The following is a 17,794-nucleotide window of genomic DNA, read 5'->3' as shown; positions in this document are numbered from 1 at the left end:
ACTAGCCTCTGGGTAGACGGACTATAAAGAAGGTCTTGTCTATCCGTGTTGCATGCCTGCCCCAGGTCTAGGCAGTACAGTGGTCAGGACAAGTTCAAGATGGCAGGATTCGTTCATGGTTCCTCATGCCTGTAAATCCCAGTACTTAGGAGGATGAAATGGCCAGATCATTCCCAAGTCCAAGGATACCCTTGACTACATAGTTTGAGGTCAGCCTTGGCTACATAGTGAGTCCGGGCCAGCCTGAGCTACAAAGATACTATCTCAAGGAGTATCTTCGAAATTGTAGTGCTCAGTTTCCACACTCTCCATGTAAGTGTTGAGGACCTGTGTTTGGATCCCAACACCGACATAATCCCAGCAATTTTAGGGGTAAAAGCAGATCCTTGAGGCTCACTGGCCAGCAAGCAGAACCAAATTGGTGAAGCTCTACGGTTCAGTAAGAAACCCCGTCTCAAAAACTTGCACACATGCATACACACCTGCACACGAAATGGCAGAAGGTTGTGTCAGGGCACAGCCCCTCCTCAGACCCCCATGGGCTTGACTTACCCATTTCCTGGTGATGATGAGACTGAAGCCCCGTTCCCCTCCCTGGTACTCCAGTCACATGCCACCATTTTTTTGAACAGTCTGACAGGGCTAGATCCTGAATCAGTCTGTAGCCACCAGAGCCCTGGGGGCCATGTCATGCCTAGCTCAGCTTTACTTTGTAACATGTTCATCTGAAGCACCTCTGAATGCAGGTGGTGGGGGAGAGGGAAGCAAGGTACAGTGACCCCTTCTGGCATCATCCCCTAATGGCTCAGTAACCTTGGGCAACTTGTTTAATTTCTTTGGTTAGCACAGCTTCCCCAGGGCCAGGGTACAGAAGTTCCTGGTGCATGTGTGGGTATTTAGTGATGCCAACTGACTGTCCAGGGCCCTACTTTGTATCTGGGCTTGTGGGAGAGGAACCTGTCTAGCTTGTTCATGGCCACATAGCCTCTCCAGGGCAGAGGAAGGCAGCCCCCTGCTGGCCAAGCTGTAAGATTCCTCATATTTGAAGGCCAGCGGGCAGGCACAGAGCCTGCCATGGGCTCAAGAGTGAAGGTCTTTGGGAGTACAGAGCCCCTCCCAGCCCTGCTGACTGTGTGGGCTGAGGGCCACCCTCTGTGCCTGCCAGTCCCAGAAGGCAGATAAGTAGGTGTGGGTGGCTTTTTACAGGCAGGTGCAGGAAGGAATAGAGTCTATCTTATCAGCCCAGAAGGGTCAGGGAGAAGCCAATGGCCTTGACTCCTCCTATCTCTGGGCCCTGAGAATAAGAAGGCAGGGAAACACCCCCTCCACCCCCTTTGTCTGATATTCCTACAGGCTGTGGGAACTGACAACTAGGCAAGGGATACTGTTCCTGGGTGGGTGGCGTTTCTGTCTAGCTGCTTGCCTGGTCTGCCTTTGTCCCCTGTGTTTCTAAGGCCAGTCTAGCTAGGGATACTGAGCCTATCTCAGACTTCCTGGGCACTGGATCTGGTATACAGGAAGAGGCAAGAGAGAAGGCGGGCTCGAAGGCTTGAGTCCGTGTACGGGGCACGCTAGGTTGTGCCATGGACTCATAAACCACTTTAGGGTGGGGCCAACCTGAAGTTCAGGGAGTCACCTGACTGCCCCAGCTCCCATTGTGTCACAGAGCTGGTCATCTCGTGGCAAAGTCCACCTTCTTTGCCATGTACTGCTCTGAGCCACATCATGATGTGTGTCTTAGCTGTTCCCGACACCCAGACTTGCTCCACAGGCCACAATGTAGAGAGAGACCCGTCGTCACTCAGAATCAAGCCCCCATAAGAACAGAAGGCCCGACAAAAGTCTAGAAAAATGCAAGGTGTTTATCTATAAATAAGAAGCTAGTAGCTGGCAGGCTGGCACACTGGCAACTCTGTTGTACTAAATAGGCGAGGCTGTCCCTGCAAGAGCTTCGCCAAACACCTATATTAAAATGCAAGGGCAAGGGGTCTTCTTCACGCACCCAAGATAGCCACAGCTAGGCCCTGGCTACATGACTCCCTAGCCTTCGGTGGCTGGGCCCAATCTTGCCTGGCCATCCCTGTCTGTCACTGCACAGCTTAAGATTTAACCACCTGTCTCTTCTGTCCACGGAGGGAATGGCCAACCCACCGCTCCACCTGCAGGCTGTAATAAGACATCCCATTGGGTCCTTGGGTTTGTCCAATTCGCCCAGGTGACTTCACTCTGGGCTGTACATGGAATAGAGAGGCCCTGTGAGCACCACAGTGAGGCTCTCAGGAGAGGCTGGGCCTCTGTCCATAGATGCTGGTAGGTGGGGACCCCGTTTGCCCACCCTAGAAACCTAGGCAAGCTGGACCCCAGCTAGGCTCCACACACCCCACGCCCTACAGGTCCTCTGAGGGGATCAGCATGCGTTTCTCTATGTTGCGACTCTTCTTACCACCTCCAGAGCCACTGGCTGGGCCAGGGTGGGTGCTGGGCGATGGGTGCCCGCCCTGGCCAGGCCCAGGGGCTTCATGTGTAGACTGCTGTGTATACTGCTGGTAGGCTGGTGAGAAGTTGTGAATGGCATCCTGGACAATGTCCTGTGGGCTGATGGTCTCCTTTAAGCCACTGGATATGCTTTGCATAGGAGCTGGTGGGGCTGGAGGGGATAGTGTATGTGGGCCTCAGTCGTAGGTCCTCTGGTCCACAGCACCCCACTTCATCTACCCGGCCCCCTTAGCCGTGTCTCTCACAGGCCACCTTGGGCTCTCTGGGTCTGGGGACCCTGCTGTCCAGGCCTTGCCTTTGACTAGCGGCTGATCTCAGACACCCAAGACCGAGCTCAATTCCTACATCTCAGCGCTGGTCTCTGGGCCTATCCTTGAATAGACTCCTGCCCTCCACCTTGAGCAAGTAGAAACCAGCCACGCGGCCATTATGGCGCACACAGTAGAGTAGCCAACCCAGCTCCTCTTGACACCTTCCCCAAGCACTAACGAATCCCACATCTTTCAGAGCTCGTCATCACCCTGGCTTAGATACCCACGGGGATGTCCCCTGATCGATGCCAGACATCACGGCTGTGGGGCCCGGCTCACCTGGTGAGTTCTTCTTTTCTGAATACACCTGGCTGGGGAAGGCGTAACGCAGCGCAAGGGAGGCAAACAGCATCTCAATACAGATGAGGAAATTCTGGTAGCCAGCGGCTAGGGTACCAGCCCCAACCCTGGTGCCGTCCACGGCCTGGACCTCAGGGATGACCCCACACCTCTCCAAGATGGCCAACAGCATTCCTAGGGACAGTGACAACCCCTCAGGCCCCTTCTGTGGATGGGAGCTAAGCCTTACCACAGTTCCTACTGAAGTCCGGGGTACCAGGGAAAGGGCTAGCCTGAGCCTAGAGCTTCATTGGTCTTGACCGTATTGGTGGACGTTATGATTGAAAATGGCTGTGTACCTCAAAGTCAGGGTTCCTGGGTGCTCTCCCTGACATATCTAACTTGGGCCAGGGGACTCCTGCTCTTAGTTGCTGCCTTCTTCATTTTTCTTCCACATTGGGGACTGAGTTCTCATGGCCTGCTGGGGGCTCAACAGGGACCAAGTCTCTGGAGGCTGAGGTATAGCCTCCATCTGTTGTCCCCCACTCCAGGCTCTTCTAGGTGTAAGTGGAGCAGTAGACTCACTGACTTTTGGTAAGGTCAGGGAAGCTGAGGCACACAGGGCTGGAATAGAGGTAAGATTTGAACCCATTTTCCAGGGATGCCAGTCCTGGCCCCACGCTTTCACCCTCCAGGCTCACACACCTTGCCAGAAGGAGAGGAAGATGATGGCTTTGATGGTGAGGAACTTGAGTACTGGCTCGAATGGTCTCAGGAGGTCCCTGGTAGCGAAGTAGAAAAGGAACAGAGCGTAGAGAGCCAGGCTAACAGAGGCGTTGTACACGAGGGTCACGTACAGGTAGCCGCTGTGGATGCTGGGTCAGAGAACTGCTGGTTAGAGTGATCCCTGCTCCTCATAGACATCCTCTTTGCATGTCCTCTTCCTGGCTGGGCAACACAACCCTAGAAGAGCTCCACCTAGGTCCTCTCCTCAGGGCCTTAGGCAATATCAATGGGCACAGTGGTTGGAGGCCTGGAGTTCTGTCAGGAGCAGGACATGGTTCAGGTCCCTCTCCTAGAGCTGTGGCCTGCCCTGGGCATTCCCACAAACTTAGCAATGTCTTTTTGTTGTCATTGTTTTTGTGAGGCCTTCCTCGTGTAGCTCAGGCTGGCCTGAAACGTGTTACCCAGACAAGGATAACCTCCAGCTTTTAGCACTCCTACATCTACCTCCCAAGTGCTGGGATGACAGTTGTGCACCACCACACCGGGTTCATACAAAGTTGAGGATGGACCATACCCTGAGACTCACATCCGTTAGATAAATACTTTACCAACTGAGCTACTGCTGGGGGTGGGTGTGGGTGTGGGTGGGCCGCTTGAAGAAGGGGGAGCCCTGCCTCCCACGGCCCCCAGTGAGACCCCTGCTCACAGCCTCCTTACTTGAAGTCGCCATCGTGGTATTTGTCAAAAGCCTGGAGGATGATGGTGATCAGCGCCATAACGGGTTTCACAATGCAGAACTGGAGTGTGGCCTGGGAGGGGGAGGGGAAGGGCGTGAGACGGGGGGGAGGGGCTGGGATGGGGCGGAGCCAGGGCCTGGGGCGTGGTGGGCAGACCCCCTCACCTGTTTGCAGAAGCGTAAGAAAGTGATGGAGTAGGACATACCACGGAGGCAGCAGGTCCCATAGAAGCAGCTGGACCTGGGTGTGCGGAAGAAGTCGGTAAGGCTACGAGTAGGGAACCCGGTGGTTCTCCAATGTGGCCTGGTCGAGTCTGGCTAGGGCAGGGCCTGGGGGGTGGGTTTACCTGATAGGTTTGCCTCTGATCTCAGCCATGATGGCGCTCTCGCCCCCCAGATATTGGAAGCACAAGGTCAGGAAACTGTAGATGACAAATGCTGCAAAGGGACAGAGTGGTGACAATGAAGGTCAGTCATGGACCCTCCCCCTCTACCCTCGCATGCAAGACTCCCATCAGATAACAGTTGGCAAACCCAGGGAAGCGGGTGAGCAGACTCAGACTATGAGTCCTAGGCATGGAGGTTGCAGACCCCTGAAGCAGGTCCCAGATGAGAGAAGGAAGTGGAGCCCCCTTGTGGGTGGCGGGGGAAGTGTGCACGGGTGTGTAATCCCACGTGTCCCCCACCCCTGCTCAGCTCCTTCAGGCCCAGCCTGGGGTCTCACCTTCGTAGCAGTCTCGCACAGAGTCGAAGTAGACGTAGTAAGGATGGCCCCCCAGGAGGAGGAGGCTGAGCCATGAGTCGAAGGCGTAGATGGGCACAATGAATAGGAGGCGGATGACGAAGCGCTGCTCTCGCGGGACGGTGTAAGAACGCAGGTGGGAGTAGATCTGTGGCAGAGCAGTCCCAGTGGCACCTCTGTCCCCGTTCCTGGCCTGGCTGTCCACCGCATGGGTGCCAGGCAAACGGGAGAGGACCAGAGCCAGGCAGAGCTCTAGGCTGCTCTCTCCCCCACACTGCCTGATATTCTACTGAGCACAGGATGAGTATAGAGCGGAAGTAATCAGAGGGAATATAGCACACATAGTAGGTGAAAAGTGAGACTCGCTTCTGACAGGGGCTTCATGGGAGCCAGGACCAACTTAGCATCTCTGTCTCCAACTGGAAAGTAGGACCAGAGATGTGGTTCAGTTGGTAAAAATCTTGCGTTGCAAACCTAAGGACCTAAATTCAAACCTCCAGCACTCAGGAGCAAAACTAAGTGCAATGACATGCACGCACACACGCACGCACGTAATTCCAGTGTTGGGAAGGTAGTGCCTGGTGACTCTCCGAAGCTTACTGGCCAGCCAAATAAGCAAGTCATACTGTCCCTAAAAGGAAGGTGATGGGGGTTGGGGATTTAGCTCAGTGGTAGAGCGCTTGCCTAGCAAACGCAAGGCCCTGGGTTCGGTCCCCAGCTCCGGGGGGGGGGGGGAGGAAGGTGATGATGTTTAACCTCTGTGTTACACACACACACACACACACACACACCCCACAGGAGGATTGGGGAATGCCTCATTGGTGAAGAACCTACCCATTGAAGGGCAGAGGCATGGCTAAGGTAGAGTCCTTGCCTAACAGGCGTGAGGCTCCGGATTCAATCCCTAGAACATGCCCTCTCCAAATTAAATAATGCTTACTATATACTAATATGTAGTAAAAATATGAATATATATATATTTTTTTCCAAAGCTGAGGACCAAACCCAGGGCTTTGCGCTTGCTAGACAAGTGCTCTACCACTGAGCTAAATCCCCGACATATATATATATATATATATATATATATTTTTTTTTTTTTTTTAATTTTATTTTTCCTCTTAAGACAGGTTACACCTGTTTCACTATGTAGCTCTGGCTGACCTGGAACTCACCATGTAGACCAAGTTAGTCCTGAACTAATTGAAATCTGCCTGCCTCTACTTCCTAAGTACTGGGATTAAAGGTGTGAGCCACTATAGCCAGCGTTTGTTATTTAATTTAACCCAAAGTTCTGCAAAGGCTAAGCAAGTCCCATTGAACCATATCTTCAGCCCTTTAACACTGTATCAGTGGGCTGGGGTGTAGCTTGCTGGGAGAGCGCTTGCCTGACATGTGTGAAGGCCCAGGTTCAATCCCCGGCACCACGAAGACAAAAAATTTCTGTGATGAGCAAATAAAACCGTTAGGCAGTTTGGCATCTGCGTGAGTATAGGCCACATGCGCATGCAGTGCCTATGGAGGTCAGTAGAGGGCGTCAGATCCCCTGCTTCTAGAGTTACCTGCAGCTATGAGCTACCCAACGTGGTGCTGGTCCTTTGCAAGAGCAGCCAGTGCTCTTTTTTTTTTTTTAATTTACTTATTTATTTCATATATGTGAGTACAGAAGAGGGCATCAAATCCCTTTACCGATGGTTGTAAGCCACCATGTGGTTACTGGGAATTGAACTCAGGACCTCTGGAAGAGCAGTCAGTGCTCTTAACCACTGAGCCACCTCTCTAGCCCCAGCCGGTGCTCTTAACTGAGCCATCTCTCCAGCCCCTACTTAGGGGATCTGAAGGCACACGCGCGACCACAGGACACACGTCTAGTCCTCCTTTCCTCTTGCCACCTCCAGCGTCGTTCCTCGGACGCCACCCTCGTGGTTTTATGAGACAAGATCTCTTACTGAACTTGGAGCAATTGATCTGGCTAAACTTAGAGCTGGCTGATGACTCTCCGGGATCTGATGGGTCACCCCTCCTCGAGAATACAGATGTGTCCCACTGTGCCAGGAGTTTTTTGGTGGATGCTATATTGACTCAGGTCCCAGGCTTACATAACAGACACTTTCCCTACTAACCCATTTCCTGTTTTGAAGGACACATAAAAGGCTGTTTCTTGCTTCTTCATCACCGTCTAAAATCTTTCAAAAGGGAAGAAATTAAAACAAACAAAAAAAGTTGCCGTTGTTGGTTTTGAGATGTGTGTGTGTGTGTGTGTGTGTGTGTGACTATGTAGCCCAGTGATTCTCAGTGGGTTTCGACCCCTTGAAGGATCGCATATTAGATATCTACATTAAGATTCTTAGCAGTAGAAAGGTGACAATTATGAAGTAGCAACAAAATAATTTTATGCTTGGGGTCACCACAACACGAGGAACTGTATTAAATACCGCAGCTACGCTCATCACGGGGAGGGCTGGTTACACCATAGAGCCTGTGGGTAAAGGAACACTATATAGTCAGTAAAAGTGATGCTCAGACGCACAGCTCTCTGATAGGGTAAGGTTACCTGAGATCAGAGTAGGAAACCAAACAGGGTGTCAAGTGTCACACGCGCCTGACAAAAATGGAAGGCAAGGGCTGGGGATGAGGTGGAGTCCCTACCTAGCATGCAGGAAGCCTGGGCTTCTCCCCCAGCCCCATATAAACAGGGTAAATGCTGCACACCTGCCATCTCAGTACTTGGGAAGTGGAAGCAGGAAGACGAGGAGATCAAGGTTATCCTCTGCTACATAGGGAGTTTGAGGCCATCCCAGGCTACAAGACGCTGTCACAAAACAGAACAGAACAGAACAGAACAAAAAACAAAACAAAACAAAACTCCAGGAAGGTGATACTGTTCACCTTGAAGCTGTCTGTATTTTCTGTATTTTTCTACAAGAAACAGAACAGGGACGTGCCCTACCTCACCTCAGTTCCAGGAACAGAACCCAGGACCTCATGGGCACTCACTCGCACTCTGCTAATCCCGTGTGAGATATGTGTGAGTGTGTGTGTGTGTGGGGTCACTGATTTGTTCTTTAAGACTGGTCTTAAACCTGCTACAGACCTCAGAGCAGCCTTCGCTTGTGACCGACCCTCTTGGATCAGCCTATGCCTCTAGAGTCTTTCAAAGGAAGCCATCTGGGAGCTGGGTGCCTCCTCCCCATTCCAGGTCACTGTGGTGAAGGCTCTTTGGGGAGGTGCCCTGTGTAGCATGGAGGACACTCTGTTAGAGGGAGTTGTGTGTGCACACAGGGGCCGCGTGGGGTGGTGTGAAGGCTACTGGCGTCAGAGACCAGCTCTTTATCAGCTCCTTCCTCCTTACCCAGCTGCTGTGGAGGGAGGACACGATGTGACCAGCCAACAAGAGACCTTTCCCAGGCTGGCACCGCATGACTGGTGACCTTGGCAAGCTGCTGCCGTCTTTTGCCTCAGTTTCTCCATCGGTAATGGAAGGATCGATCCTCTCTCTGCCTAGCTGCTCCCCCTCCCAGAGGTCTTCCTGCTGACCCTGACAGCGGGCCTCGTGCCAGCCACCTCTGTGGCTAAGACTGGCCTGGCTTACCCTCAGGCATGGCTCTTTCTCCCTTGTATCCTGGTTACTGAGGGACACCTGGACAGGTACCAGCCAGCAGGTGTCGGTCACAAGCAGAGGTGTTTGCTTTTGCTTCCTGCCCCCAGCTCACCTACTGACTTAGGCCCTTCCATGATGCCAAGTGGGTGTTCCAGAGAGCTCGGGGCTCTCAGCTCCCCTAACCAGGCTCCACTTCTTCCCAGGCTCCACTTCTTCTGTTCTCTGGCCCCATCTCCCCAGCTCCTCCCATCCCCATTACTCCTGCTGCCTATCTTCCATTCCCTAGTTCTCCACTCCATGCCTGCCTACCCCCATCCCCAGCTCCTTTCCCCCTACTCTCCTAGCTCCCCATCTCTCACTTCCTGTTCTCCACTGTCCCAGTTCCTATTGATCTCAGTCCTCACCACCTCCCCCCCCCCCCCCCCCCCCCGCCAAACTCCCTGTGTGGGCGTGAGGTTCTCTATAGAGCAAGGTCTGAACCCTAGCCATTTCTGGAGGGAAAAGGCCCTTTTTCTGTCAGCTGTGTGAGTCTGGAAAGCCCCAGTCATCTCCGAGCCTTGGTGTTTTTGTCTGTGAACTGGGACCAGGTACTGACCAAGGGGAGTAGAGTGAAGGGCCTCAGACATGCCTGGGAATGCCCACCCAGCAATTTGCCTTGTGCCTGGCAGAGACCTCCCACCTTAGGCTTGACCCCTGCATGCTAGCCCTGGGGAAGGGCCATAGTCGGACACCATGCCTGGGTGTCTGGTGCTGGGAGCTGTCCCTGGAGCTGTTCACAGTATCGGTCCAGGCTCAGAAGGGTTAGGGGTTGGGGGTGTGCGTACCTGGTGGCCGGTTAGCAGCAGAGCAGTCCATACAAATACGCCTGAAACGCCTCGGGCCAATGCGCTGGTGAGGAAGAGCTGGGGGGCCCCCTGCGAGCCGTTGTCCACGCGCTCCATCTGTGGCCCGGCTGCCACCATGGGCATTGCCGGAGGGGGGCTGGGCGGAAGCCAGGTCGCTGACACAAGGGGGGCTCCAGCTGTCTTCAGAAACCCTGATGCATTCCTCATCTGCAGAAGCCAGCAGAGGAGTGAGAACCCGGGTGAAGGCTCCCGTGGGAGTGTGAGGGACGACGGGAGGTGGGGCAGGAGGTGGGCAAGGCCATGTGGGTGTCACCTCAGGCCTGGTCCTGCCCAATGCAGTTTCTGCCTGCCCGGCCACCACCCCTAGCACCATCATCCAAAGACACTTCCCTGGGGGCCCACCATGGCCACCCTTTGTGCGAGTCTGGGTCTGATTTTCCCATTGGTTCTCCTGACTCTGAGCAGTTGTGGGCTCGATCCTGGGTTGACAAGCCCCCTCAGGTTCCTTTGGACCCTGCCTCTCAGACGGCAACTACACAGGAGTCTAAGACTGCTTCTAACCAAGTGTGGGTGACACACCCCTGTAATCCCAGCACTTGGGAGGCCCAGGCAGGTGGGGAGTGAATCTGTTAACACAAGGACCAGCCTGATCTATCTAGTTACTCTGTTACAGAAAAGAAACAAAATCTGCAAAGAAACTTAAACCCAGAACAAACAAACAAAAACCCTATAGCTTTTTTCTGCCATGGACTGGGACTTGGGGATCCAGCTGCCTGGAGCATCCCGGAAGGAAGATCAGTAAGCACACCTTCCTGCAGGGGAAGGTGATCCACTCCCTCCCCATCCTCCACCTCCGGTGCCATCCACCCCCACCCAACCTCCGCCTGCCTCTGACCCTGACCAAGTACTCTTCAGGGTCTCACAAGCCCGGGGAGCAAGAGATAGAGTCTGTGCCTGCAGGGAGACAGCGACATTGGACCTCCTTCTTACCCTCAGTTGTCTGTCATGGGGGCGGGAGCCTACCTCTGTGAGCAGGAAGCTCTTTGGCCCGGGCCTTGGAGGCCTAGCCTCCTCTGGGGAAGCCTGGCTGGTCATTCACTAGGCCATGTGGCCCCCCAGTGGAGACCAAGCTTCAGGTTGGGGCAAGGCTGGCCTCAGGAGGGTAGCGCTAGGCTAGGAAAGGCACACAGGGCCTCACCTGGCCAGTGGCCCACCTGGGCTTCAGGCTGAGGGAGGGGCGGAGGGAGGAGAAGCTGAGGCTCGTCCCCGCCCCTGGCGACACTCTATCCCGCTGGCTGTTTGCTCAGCAGCAGCTGGCTTCCAGGAACTGCGTGGCTGGCAGGTGCCCTTCACCTGCTGGCACTAGGTAGTCAGGCTGTTGAGCAGGAAGGGACAGAGGACGAAGTGTCTGCGTGAGCTTTGCAAGCTCAAGGGAGAAGGCCCTGAGGATTCACCTGACACAGAGCTTCTTTCTGGGTGGTGAGAAAGGTCTAGAATAGTACATCTTAACCTTCATGCTTAGACCCTAATATAGTTCCTCATGCTGTGGTGACCCCACAACCACAAAATTATTTCCGTTGCTGCTTCATAGCTGTAATTTTGCTATTGTCATGAATTGTAATGTAAATATCTGTGTGTTTGGGATGATCTTAGGCGACCCCTGTGAAAAGGACATTTGACTCTGAAGGGGTTTTGATTCACAGGTTGACAAAGTGGTGGTTAGTGTGGGTGTCCCCACTGCTCCAGTTTTGTGCACTTAAAACTGGGCAGGACTAAGCATGTGGCTCAGTGAGTAGAGTGCTTGCCTAGCATTCATGAAGCTCTGGGTTCCATTTCCTGCACTGCATAAACCGGGCATGGTGGTGCATGCCTGTTAGCCCAGCCCTTGGGAGGTAGAGGCAGGAGAATTACAAGTTCAAGGTCATCCCTGATACAGAACCATTTTAGTCCAAATTGGGCTATATGAAAGCCTGTCTCACTGAATGAATGAATGAATGAATGAATGAACCAAGGAGTAAAAAAAAAAAGATGGGGAAATTTAGCCAAACTTCATGGCACAGGCCTGCTGTTCCAGCCACTTGGGAATCTGAGACAAGATAATTCAAGACCATCCTAGGATGCAAAGCAAGTTCAAGACCACCTTGGACAATTTAATGAGACCCTATCTTACAATAAAATGTAAATTGTGTGCAGGAATTGTAGTTCGGCATTAGAGCCCCTGCCTAGAATCCCCCAGTGAGGGGCTGGGGCGTGGCTCAGTGGTAGAGCCCCTGCCTAGAATCCCCCAGGGAGGGGCTGGGGGCGTGGCTCAGTGGTAGAGCACTTGTTTAGCTTTCTGGGTCCATCTCTAGCACTTCAAAAAGGGTTTGGAAGAATCTGGCATGTAACACTTCTATGGAGAGAAGCTCACCTACCCTGGTTTCTAGAGTGGGTGGGGGCTGTGGCTCTCAGATCTGCTCTGGGCTCATAAGGGTCATAACACTCTGGGTACTTCATGATGTACCCACTCTTCTGGTCCTTTGTGTCATCTGACCCTACCGATGACTTAGTAGACAGGGCTTCAGGCCACTTTCCTGTTGGAGTTGGGATGTGGCCACCGGGGGACTTATCATTTGTCTGGGATACTCCAGAAACAAACAACAGTCTGAGTCTGAGATCTGTCAATCCCCTGCTCCTGGACTTCTCCATCCATGTTTTCTCACCATAGATTCTCCAAGGCCGTGGAGTGAGTGAGTGCCGTGGAGGTCCTTCCCTGACTTCTTAGGCAACTTCCGTTCCTGATATGCAGGCCTTATCTGAGCCACAAGCCAGCTCTTCTCCCAGATACAGCTGCCTTCATGAGGCTGGCTGTTTAGTTACAATGTTCCCCAATCTCATCTCAGTACATTTTCTTCTGAGATCTGTTTGTGTGTTTATCTATCCTTAGTAGGAGTTTTTGGAACCTGGCACTGTGCCTGGATCCCTAATAATTGTGGCCCAGTTACAATGGCCTTGGCCTGAGGGTCTTCTCTTGGCTGGAGTTGCCGTTCCGAAGGGAGTTGCTACTGTGCGGAAGGTGCTTCCCCCAACCCTCCAAGTTCCACTCTGCCCCACAGAGACACCATTCAGTGTGTGGGGACAGACCGTCGACCTCGGTAGCAATGCTTAAGGCCAAAGCCAGCTCTGTTCACCGCATCAGTGGCTTTCAGGTTTGGCAGAGACTGTGATTCACCTCAGTGTACCACTCCTACTGCTGCTGCAAAAAAGGGAAACTGAGGCCTCTCTGGCCTTTGACTGCTTTGTTCCCAGAACCCAGCACAAGAGGTGAGCCCTAGGTTCTACCTCAGTCCATTGGACAGAATGATGAGGCAACAACAGGAAGCACTATGTCATGACATCAGGAGGACTTCCCTGCCTGGCATCAAAGGGCTTCTAGGAAGAGGGTGTTATGCAGAGAGCCTGGAAGGCAGGGAGGCCTGCCTGCTAGGAACAGGGCCAGTAGCATCAGTCAGAGGTGTCCTTGACACTTGGGAAGCCCCTTCAGTCATGGCTGCCAGTGTGGTCCTCATAGGTGTCACACCCCTGGTTTGTTCATGCTTAGCTCTGCCAATCCAGGAAGACCTTGCAGAGTCTGTCTAAGCCTAACCCAGGCCTTGAAGGCAAGAGCTGTGACGCCTCCTGCCATCTCTACTCAACTTCATGCAGTCTTTTCCAGAAGTGACCTCAGCTCTCAGCCTTATCCTGCCTGCCTGTGACCATGTTTGCCTCTCTAAGCCTCAGTTTTGCCACATGCAAAGTGGGTTTAATCGGGAACTGGACTGCCCAGCTGGCCTCTATTCCTATTGGCACAGGCTTCTTTTTTCCTTGTCCTCTCCATCTTGGCAGGGTAATGTGGGGACATTTCTGATCATCAGGCCGGTCAGTCACTCTAGAATTCTCAACATAGGTTAGCTATGACTGCCTCTGAGCTGCTGAGAAGAAAAAAAAGGAGATACAGTTTGACCTACCTTCTTGGCAAGGCACAGAAACCCCACCCATTCCTGGCCATCAAGATTGCCCCAACCCCTAATCCCCTCTTCAGAAGTGTCTGCCCCCTGCTGGACACCTATAGTGACTGCAGCATCTTCCCAACGGGATCCTAGGCTTTATGGTCATGGGCAAGCTGTGAGGGTATCATTCATGCATGATAAGAGGGGTCAGGACATCCAGCTCTGTAATGGCTTTATCATCATCATCATCATCATCATCTTCCTCTTCCTCTTCCTCTTCCTCTTCCTCTTCCTCTTCCTCTTCCTCTTCCTCTTCTTCTTCTTCTTCTTCTTCTTCTTCTTCTTCTTCTTCTTCTTCTTCTTCTTTTTTTTGAGGCGGGGTTTCTCTGTGTACTGTGGACTTCGCTCTGTAGACCAGGCTGGCCTTGAACTCAGAGACCCACCTGCCTCTGTCTCCCAGAGTGGTGGGATTAAAGGTGTGTGCCACCACTGCCGGGCTTTGTAATGGGCTTTACTGGAGATGATGACATCCTCCTGGGTAATGGAGGCCCTTTCCTGGCTCACAACTGGGGCAGGTGAGGTAGAGATGAACCTCTGCTGGGTACACAGTGTGTGTGTTTGGCACACACATCTCTGCCGTGGCTAGGGCTTGGGACCATGTTTGTTCTTTGGCTCTGGGACCAGGGAAGGGGCTTGACAATTAGCTCGCCTGGAGAGGGGGTCCACACTCCCCACATAGGACCACAACCTCGAGAGCTGAAGGAGGGGCGGCTGTGCCATGCTGAGCTCAGATACCACCAGGGAGCTGGGACTGGAGGAGTGAGGGGTCCCAGGGCAGAACAGCAAGAGAGAGAGAAGCTAGCTAGCCCCTTGTTCCTGCTCTTTTACACTATTGAGTTAGACCTCACCGGGGTTGGGGATTTAGCTTAGTGGTAGAGTGCTTGCCTAGGAAGCGCAAGGCCCTGGGTTCGGTTCCCAGCTCCAAGAAAAAAAAAAGAGTTAGGCCTCACCAAAGGCCAGTATCACAGGCCACACTGACAAAAGGCTGGACTCTGACCACACCCATATCAGGATAGACCTGCTAGCCCAGATGGGGCAGAGGAACCTCTGACCACTGTTCTCTGTGACCAGGACACCAGAGTCCTGGCCAACCCGGAAAGCTGTATTGAGAGAACAGGGGAGGTGGGACAGCCACTCTGCCTGTTCCTCACTCCCAACCCTGCCCTATGGTCCCCACTTCTGATGTTTGCTGAGGCTCCCACCCCTGGCTTCAGGCTGACCAGTGACAAGTATGTTAGCTCTCTAGTCGCTCTCCAGAGTAGAGGCCGGGCTTTGTTTGCCCTGGGGCTTCGAGGCTACCACCTACTAGGGGTATCAGTTGGCTGAGCCGACAAGTCCAAGTCAGCTCCTGCAGAGCAGGCAGCATGACTTTGGCGTCCACTGACCCCAGGTCCAAATCCTCTGGATCCCCCGCTAGTGTCCATTGTGATCACAAGGAGGTTTGTTTCCACCAGAGCTCTGGCCTTGATTCAAGTAGGTGTGGCAGGGTGGAGTCGGAAGCCAAGAGCCCTTGTGGGTCAAGGTGCTCAGGTGGGTTGAGAGGTCATGGGTGTCTCTCCCTACCCCCTCTATAGGTTCCAGAAAGCCTGGGTGATGAGTCTAGATTGGAAGCCTTCCATGTTGGGGAACCATACAGACACCCCTTCCCTCGGGGGCTTCCCAATATACCTGCTGAGAGCCTAGAATGCATAGGTAGCACCTCCTGGAGGCCAGATGTGGCCTCTCTCTTGGATGGGATCAGCCTTGAGAAAGGGAGGAAGGCCCAGAAAGCTGACATGGCCAAGCCTTGCCTCAGAACCTGTTTATGGTTCTATAGAGGGTCTGGGCACTCAGTGAGGGGGGTGGGGATGGGGACTTGGGTTGCTAATCTCAGATGGCTACCAGCTGCCCTCTTACCAGGCTAGTGAAGCATTGAGAGTCCAGGCAGCTCAGCCGCCCTGGTGTCACACAGAGTGCAGGTGGAGTGCTGGCTTCCACCCATGGGAATGACTATGGTCTGCTTGTGCCCAATGTCCCTAGACCCTATGGTAGGCCATCCTGGCGAGGTGTGGAACCTGCTCCTTACTTCTTCTGCAAGCTATGCCCCCCTCTCCACTCCTGTGCCCACCTCCCTCTCCAGACCGTCCTCTTAGTCTTTGGAGTATCTGTCAGGGCCTGTCCATGCTTGACTTTGCCCCACAGTCAGATGCCAGACTTGGGTGTGGACCTGGGGGCCCTTCACTTAAAGGTGGGCAAAGGCTTGCCCTGGGCCTGAGACCCTCTGTGGTAAGTAGGGAGTCCAGACACAGGTGGAGAAGGCTGATGGGGACAGCAGGATGCTGGTTCTTGGCAGCGAGTTTTACCCCACCCTGTTGCTGTCTAGGGGCCCCGGCTCAGACACCATTCTATTCCTGAACCAGCCCCACAAGCATGCACACCCACACCCACACAGCTCACCTCCCTGGTGGCTCTGGGCAGCTGGCAGGGCCCACTGGGCTGGTGCGTTGCTTTGGTTTCTCAGTACACACTGTAGTTTCTGGGCTGGATGAGGTCCTGCCTCAGTGTGGTCTGCAGCCCTCTGCTGTCCTCTTCTCAGCATCTGGGGCAGCCCAGACCCCTTGGACTATTGCTGCTGCCGAAGCATGGCTTCTCAGAGGCCCAGAAACTCCTCCCAGGCCTGCCTGGCCTGCCCTGCCTGCCCAACAGCCTTGTTGGGACACACCCTTCACCAGGGCCACACCCTCTGTCATCAGGATTCTGGGATCAGCCTTTCTATGCCTGTCCTGGTCATTGGTGCCCTCAGACCTAGTCCATAGAGCATATGATGCCTAGACGGGTTTGTGACCATGAATCCACATCCAAGCTGGGTTCTCAGGTAGGGTCATGATGCTGGCTGACATGTGCGTACTGAGGGCTAGGGATGACTGGTTTTCCCTCTATCCACACGGCTCACTCTCCTTTCATCTCTGAAGCACCTGAAGGAGGTAGAGGGCCCACCTCACCTCTAACCTCTGATCAAGGTCACTGATACCTGTCACAGGATGGCTGGCAGCAGGAGACATAGGCTAAGTAAGTGCCTACCATGGTTGTCTAGGGCCAGGGGTATGGAAGAGCTTTGAAGGTGGCTGGGTCAGGGTGCGATCAGAGTCTTTCATATTGGGCCAGCAAGATGGCTCAGCGGATAAAAGGGTGCTTGCTACCAAGCCTGATGACCTGAGTTTTGATCCATGGGAACCACACGGTGGGAGAGAAATTACTTCCTACCTGCCCTCCATATGTATGCAATGGACATGCATGCCCTGACACATAAATAAATGTAAAAACCATCACCACCACCACCACCACCACCGCCGCCATGGCCACCGCCACTGCCACCACTACAACATCACCACCATCACCACCACCATCATCACTACCACCTCCACCCCACCACTATCACCACTACCACCACCACCACCTCCACCACCACCACCTCCACCTCCACCTTCACCTCTACCACCACCACCACCTCCACCACCACCACCTCCACCGCCACCATCACCACCACCACCACCACCACCACCTCCACCACTACCACCTCCACCTCCACCACCTCCACCACCTCCACCACCATCACCACCTCCACCACCATCACCTCCATCACCACCATCACTACCACCTCCACTACCACCACCTCCACCATCACCACCACCATCATTACCATCACCACCTCCACCACCACATCACCACCTTTACCACCACCACCTCCACCATCACCACCACCACCAGCGCCAGCGCCAGCACCAGCAGCAGCACTGCCATTACCACACCACTACCACAATCCCCACCATCATCATCATCTTGTGTGTCCCACATCTTTGGTACAGCGTTGGGGAGTTGTAACTGGCCCTGTTTCTGCAGTCTGCCCAGTGTTTCTCATGTTCTGGGTGGTCCTGCCAGGTCTTTCACTTGGAACTCTCTCCCCAGCTCCCTACGCCTTCCAATCACCCTTTATGCCAGTGCCTTTGTGTTCAGGCCCACCATGGTGGAGGCCCTCTGTCCTCACCCTCCAGGC

The 17,794-nt window shown here is 53.8% G+C and overlaps 1 protein-coding gene across 6 annotated transcripts; it reads right to left on the bottom strand.

Annotated features, from left to right (window-relative positions):
• Positions 1-1,844: 1,844 nt before the first annotated feature.
• On the bottom strand, positions 1,845-16,398 carry Tmem184a (transmembrane protein 184A). 6 transcript variants are annotated; one of them, XM_006248939.5, is made up of 9 exons: positions 16,198-16,398; positions 9,713-9,940; positions 5,273-5,438; positions 4,896-4,986; positions 4,714-4,789; positions 4,530-4,621; positions 3,792-3,961; positions 3,087-3,281; positions 1,845-2,647 (listed from the first exon to the last, which is right to left on the bottom strand). In XM_006248939.5, exons 2-9 carry the CDS (start codon positions 9,938-9,940, stop codon positions 2,388-2,390), a joined length of 1,278 nt encoding a protein of 425 aa, XP_006249001.1. In that variant the 5' UTR covers positions 16,198-16,398; the 3' UTR covers positions 1,845-2,387. The 6 variants fall into 6 exon arrangements, with proteins under 6 accessions (XP_006249001.1, XP_006249000.1, XP_063127343.1 ...); XM_006248938.5 differs by lacking the exon at positions 16,198-16,398 and adding an exon at positions 10,757-10,975; XM_063271273.1 differs by lacking the exon at positions 16,198-16,398 and adding an exon at positions 10,757-10,966 and having other exon boundaries at positions 3,792-3,868.
• Positions 16,399-17,794: the final 1,396 nt, after the last annotated feature.

Source organism: Rattus norvegicus, chromosome 12 (genome assembly GCF_036323735.1).
Source record: "Rattus norvegicus strain BN/NHsdMcwi chromosome 12, GRCr8, whole genome shotgun sequence".
NCBI classification, from domain to species: Eukaryota; Metazoa; Chordata; class Mammalia; order Rodentia; family Muridae; genus Rattus; species Rattus norvegicus.
The sequence above is the reverse complement of the archived record's forward strand: the minus strand, read 5'-3'. Positions and strand labels throughout refer to the sequence as shown.